This window comes from Teleopsis dalmanni, chromosome 2, assembly GCF_002237135.1.
Source record: "Teleopsis dalmanni isolate 2A chromosome 2, ASM223713v2, whole genome shotgun sequence".
Lineage (NCBI taxonomy): Eukaryota > Metazoa > Arthropoda > Insecta > Diptera > Diopsidae > Teleopsis > Teleopsis dalmanni.
Genome location: NC_051847.1, coordinates 241,526,750 through 241,532,666, shown reverse-complemented (window position 1 = coordinate 241,532,666; position 5,917 = coordinate 241,526,750). Strand labels below are relative to the sequence as shown.

Genomic DNA, 5,917 nt, shown 5'->3' with positions numbered 1-5,917 from the left:
TTATATCCATTTCTTTTCAGCTTGTAACTGCAACGGGTATGCCGATAAGTGTTTCTTTGATGCACATCTCTTTAACACAACTGGTCATGGCGGCCACTGTTTGGATTGTCGTGAAAATCGCGATGGTCCTAACTGTGAACGTTGTAAAGAGAACTTTTACATGCGGGAAGATGGTTATTGTACCAATTGTAATTGCGACCCTACTGGATCACGCTCACTACAGTGCAACAGCCAAGGCAAATGTCAATGTAAACCAGGTGTAACCGGAGATAAGTGCGATCGATGTGCAAGTAATTTTTATCAGTTCGGTTTGCATGGTTGTCAACCTTGTGGATGCGACCCTCGTGGTTCATTTGAAAATATGCCAACTTGTGATCCTGAAAGTGGCATTTGTTATTGCAAGGAAAATGTTGAAGGAAAACGTTGTAATGAGTAAGTATAAAGTAAAAATCAAAGAAGTATATTAGTTGCACAACTTCTTGATTGTAGATGTAAGCCTGGTTTTTTCAACTTGGACATTATAAATCGTTTTGGTTGCACTCCTTGCTTCTGTTATGGACATACGTCAGAATGTCAAACTGCACCCGGATATTCGGTAGTGTCGATCACTTCCAATTTTAACAAACACAAAGAGCGTTGGACTGCGATTGACTTATACAACCGTGATGTTGATATTAAGTACAACCAGTATAGTCGAAGCATTGGCACTACAGCACAAGGAAATGAATATGTATACTTTCAGGCACCAGAACGATTTTTAGGTGACCAACGTGCCTCATATAATCGTGATATAAAGTTTAAGTTGCAATTAGTGGGACAAGTTGGACCTAGCACGAGTGCAAGTGATGTTATACTTGAAGGTGCAAATACAAAAATTTCTTTGCCTATATTTGCCCAAAACAATGGCATGCCAGATCAAGGAGTTAAAGAATATTCGTTCCGTTTGCACGAACATCGTGACTATCAGTGGCAACCCAGTCAGTCGGCAAGAGGATTTTTATCCATACTGTCGAATTTAACTGCTATTAAGATTCGTGCCACATATTCCGTGCAAGGTGAAGCTATTTTAGATGATGTCGAAATGCAGACTGCACATCGTGGTGCTGCTGGACAGCCAGCTACTTGGATTGAACAATGTACTTGTCCGGAAGGATATTTGGGTCAGTTTTGTGAATCATGTGCTCCAGGCTACCGTCACAGTCCAGCACTTGGTGGCCCGTTTATGCCTTGTATACCTTGTGATTGTAACGGTCATGCTGAAATATGCGACTCTGAGACTGGTCATTGCATATGTCAACACAACACATCTGGAGATAATTGTGATGTTTGTGCTAAAGGATACTATGGAAATGCCCTAGGAGGTACAGCGTATGACTGCAAACGTTGTCCTTGTCCCAACGATGGCGCCTGTATGCAAATTAATGGTGATACGGTGATCTGTACTGAATGTCCTGTTGGATACTTTGGTGCTCGATGTGAGCAATGTTCTGATGGTTTCTTTGGAGATCCTACTGGTTTATATGGGGAGGTACAAACTTGTAAAGCTTGTGATTGCAATGGTAATGTGGATCCAAATGCTGTGGGTAACTGTAATCGTACTACAGGTGAATGCCTAAAGTGTATACATAATACCGCTGGACATTACTGTGATGAATGTTTACCTGGCCATTTTGGGGATCCACTCGCTTTACCACATGGTCAATGTGATAGATGTACATGTTATCCACCTGGTACAGAACAAAATGAGGAAGGTATTTCCAAGTGTGATCAAGTAACTGGCCAATGCCAATGCAAACCGAATGTAATTGGTCGAGATTGTGGTGAATGTCAACCTGGCTTTTTCAATATTATGTCTGGAAATGGCTGCGAAAACTGCATGTGTGATCCTGTTGGTAGTTACAATTCCACATGTGATAAATTTACAGGTCAATGTTTCTGCAAGCCTGGTGTGATTGGACAGCAATGTGATCAATGTGAAGTTTACCATTATGGATTTTCCTCAGAAGGTTGCAAATCATGCGAATGTGATGAGAGTGGTTCTAAAGGCTTCCAGTGTGATCAATATGGTCAATGTCCATGTAATGATAATGTAGAAGGTCGCCGTTGTGACCGCTGCAAGGAAAACAAATATGATCGCCATCTTGGGTGTATTGACTGTCCAGAGTGCTATAACTTAGTTCAAGACGCAGCTAATGAGCATCGTGTAAAATTACAAAATCTAAGTGATACTTTAAACGATATTGCTCGGACACCCGTTACCAACGATGATGAATTTGAAGCCAAATTAAAAACTGTGCAGGAGAAAGTGGACATATTACTTACTGATGCAAAGTATGGTGCGGGTGAAGGAGGTAAAACTTATGTTGAAGTATTAGATGACTTACATAAACGTTTGGATGGCATACGCACACATTTAAACAATGCTGATGAGTTGCAAGATGCAGCCAATGATGAAATTGAAAAGGCACGTCACAACTATACGAACGCACACGACATTATTGAATCGGCTAAAAACGAACTGCAAACGGCTTTAAATCTGCTGAACGATGAGGGTGCAGTTGCATTGGCTAAAGCGAAAAATAAGTCCGAGGAATTTGGTGTACAATCGGATCAAATATCAGTTATTTCCCGGGAGGCACGTGGAATGGCAGATCGCTTGGAATGGGAAGCAAAGGTAGATCAAGACAATGCCAAATCTGCAAATGAAGCTGTCGAAAAAGCTTACGAACTGGCTAAAAATGCTATTAACTTACAGCAAAAAGTCAGGTAAGTAAACAACACATATACATACATATATATGGTATTTATAAGTACTTGAACATTCAAGTATAATGCATATGAAAACATATTTTACAGTGACGAATTACGTTCTGATGTACGCCTGGAATTAAACACAGTTAAGCAATCATTAAATGCTGCTAATCAAACTACAAAAGAAGCCTCACGAAAAGCAAATGAAGTCTATGATGCTGCATTAACTCTACTAACAGACGTTAACGGACTAACAGCTCCGGAAATAAACATCAAAAAGTTAAAGAAAGATGCGATGGCAGCAAATGAACAAGTAAGCACAAATTATAAGTTAAAGAATGCAGTGAATTATAAAAGTATTTGATTTCAGGCCGATCGTTTGCTGAAGCGCGTTGATGATATATCAAATAGTAACGGAAAAATTTTCGCTGATTTTGATGACGAATACGAATTAGCAGGTCTCATTTTAGAGAGGTTTGCTTGTTGTTTTCTTTTCTAATAAAAATATTATTACTTTAATTTTTTAATATGATTAAAGAGCCAATAAACAGAAAGAAGACGATGTAGAATTGCTGAAACGTGCTCAAGACGCTTTTGACAAAGCCAATCATGCTGTGGAACAGGGAGATAATACTTTAAAAGAAGCCAACAATACCTACCATACATTAGCTGGTAGTTTTATATATAAATAAGACTAAAAATTTGATGTTAAAAATATTGTTAATATTTAGGCTTCCAATCCGACGTACAGAAATCATCTGAGAAAGCAGAACTAGCACTGAAGACTGTGCCCAGTATCGAAACGGAAATCGAAAACGCTGAAAATTTGATACGAAAAGCTGGAGAAGTAAAATATGAATCTATAAAGTATTCGAAAACATTTTAATAACAGATTAATCTTTTAAAAGGCATTAACTGGCGCCAACCAGAACGCAAATGAAGCAAAGAAAAATGCTCAAGAAGCTCAGGATAAATATGCAGAACAAGCTTCAAAGGTAATATAATAGATAATAAGAAAAGTAATAACATATTTGTACTCGTATTCAATTAGTGTAGGCTATTAAAAAAAATTAATGAAATATATTTTTAAATTTATAGGATGCTGAAATTATTAGAAAGAAAGCTAATGACACTAAAGTGAGTGCTAGAAAGCTACGTGATGAAGCTGATCAACTCAACCACCGCGTCAAGGTGACTGAACTCGATATAAGTAAATTAGAAGACTCCTCCAGCAAAGACGATAATTTAGTGGATGATGCAAAACGCAAGGTACACTGTCATTAATTAAATTGATAACCATTATATAAATCCATTATTACATATTTCCTTAGGTTGGGCAAGCTAAAGCAGATACTCAAGATGCTAAAAAACATATAGATAAAGCTGTCAGCGAATTGGCAGCCATTAAAGATGAATTAGAAAATCTAAGAGACATAAACACAGATGATTTGAATGAATTAGGTGAACTGTTAATATAATTGAAAACTTAAAATATTATTTAATAATTGTTCTATACTATGAAATCAGAATCACGTCTTGACACTGTTGAAGCCGATATAAATCGTGTTAATCTCACTTCACGTATTGAAAAATATCGGGATATGCGCAATGTACAGAAAAAGTGGATTGATAAGTATGAGAAAGAACTATTAGAGTTGGAGGAAGAAGTACTCAACGTACGCCTTATATCAGAAGCACTGCCACCAGGATGTTTTAACCGCAATAGATTAGAACCTTAAGGAATTTAATGTTAATCAACGTCGAGAATGTTTGTGACAAAATAAAAAAGTTATAATAGTTTAAATCATAAACTAATTTAATTATAAGAACTAAAACTATTTAAGTCAATATAAACAAATTAAATAAAGGTTAAAATAAGCTTTAAGTAAATATTCAGTTCGTTGCGAACAATTTGCGTCATACTATTTTTTTAAGACGAATTGAATATTCAGCAATTCTCATTTGTGCATTATATATTTTCTCAGTAAATACTCGTACATGAAAACAAATGCATGAATTTAAAAATGTTTTAATGTTATAGCTAATTTCTAATATAATGTGTTGTTAAGTAATTTTAATTTAATTTGTTTTTTAATACCACTTTTATACTTCTTTATGTATAACGTTTTCATTAAGCAAAAAAAAAAATATATTGTGCCAATAAATTGTAACATTCGAATGCCGCCTTATTGATATAGTTTTAAGTACTTTTCTAATAAAATCTTAACATTTTTTTGCAATGTTCATACCAGCATATGACAACTTTAATTTTATACAAGGTCTATCCGTAGTAATTGTGTATATTACTTGAAAAGTAATATAATAATAACATTTTAAAGATAATCAATAATTTTATTTCTTACTGTTCATTGATTAATGTTAAATATAAGCATTGATTTTTTACATGTACATAATTTATTATAATATATATGGAATATACTAAATATTATGTAAAGCATCAGTTGTTAAGTTTCATTCGTTCGGTACGGTCGAGTGCTTTATACTAGGCCACGTGCAACGTTGTTGTTTCATTTGTTTAACATATATTGTGTTGAATGATATAATAATATTGATATATTTATATATATTAACTATTCACTTAATTAAAAGTTGAACTTCTGACTTGTGGTAGCAATTTGTGAGTTTGTTGAGTTTAGGCGCGGTGTTTGGAAACGTGTTCGCTTAAAAAAAAAAAAAAAAATAATAAAAAAACAAAAAAACAACTCGTCATAGTACAACATTGTAAGCTGTGCTTCGAGTTTGACTTCAATAGCTTGATTTGTGGCGGTTCGTGTCTGTGGTGTAAGCTTATGAGCTTACGTGATAGCGTGATTGCGGGATAAGCTAAACCTATCTACGGCCGCTTTCAATACGGTCTCGCATCTACCTAGTAAAATTTCAAGCCGGTAGTGCATCCACTAGTTGTATTCTCCTTACTGATTTTATTAATCTTTAAGAGGAGGCGCAACGTGTTTGTTTTAATTTCGGCTAAATGCACATTGTTCTTGTGCATTTAAAGATCCTGCTTGTGAATTGTTTGGTGTGTTGTTATCTTCTTCCTGTCGATTTTGGAAAAAATCGTATTTGGAGGAAGCATTCCAATAACCTTTGGAGTTGTGCTGATTTAATTTACACATCAACTCCCATTCTTGGTGAGTGTTGTGGC

The 5,917-nt window shown here is 35.5% G+C and overlaps 1 protein-coding gene across 1 annotated transcript in view; it reads left to right on the top strand.

Annotated features, from left to right (window-relative positions):
• Positions 1-5,196, top strand: part of LOC119677140 (laminin subunit gamma-1-like) — a 5,568-nt gene extending 372 nt beyond the window's left edge. The window contains exons 2-11 of the mRNA XM_038088407.1: positions 8-432; positions 490-2,766; positions 2,857-3,064; positions 3,122-3,225; positions 3,290-3,423; positions 3,483-3,598; positions 3,660-3,746; positions 3,850-4,020; positions 4,083-4,212; positions 4,279-5,196. Coding sequence (XP_037944335.1) covers positions 8-432; positions 490-2,766; positions 2,857-3,064; positions 3,122-3,225; positions 3,290-3,423; positions 3,483-3,598; positions 3,660-3,746; positions 3,850-4,020; positions 4,083-4,212; positions 4,279-4,490 — 3,864 coding nt within the window. The 3' untranslated portion in view covers positions 4,491-5,196. The remainder of the gene's footprint in view (positions 1-7; positions 433-489; positions 2,767-2,856; positions 3,065-3,121; positions 3,226-3,289; positions 3,424-3,482; positions 3,599-3,659; positions 3,747-3,849; positions 4,021-4,082; positions 4,213-4,278) is intronic.
• Positions 5,197-5,917: the final 721 nt, after the last annotated feature.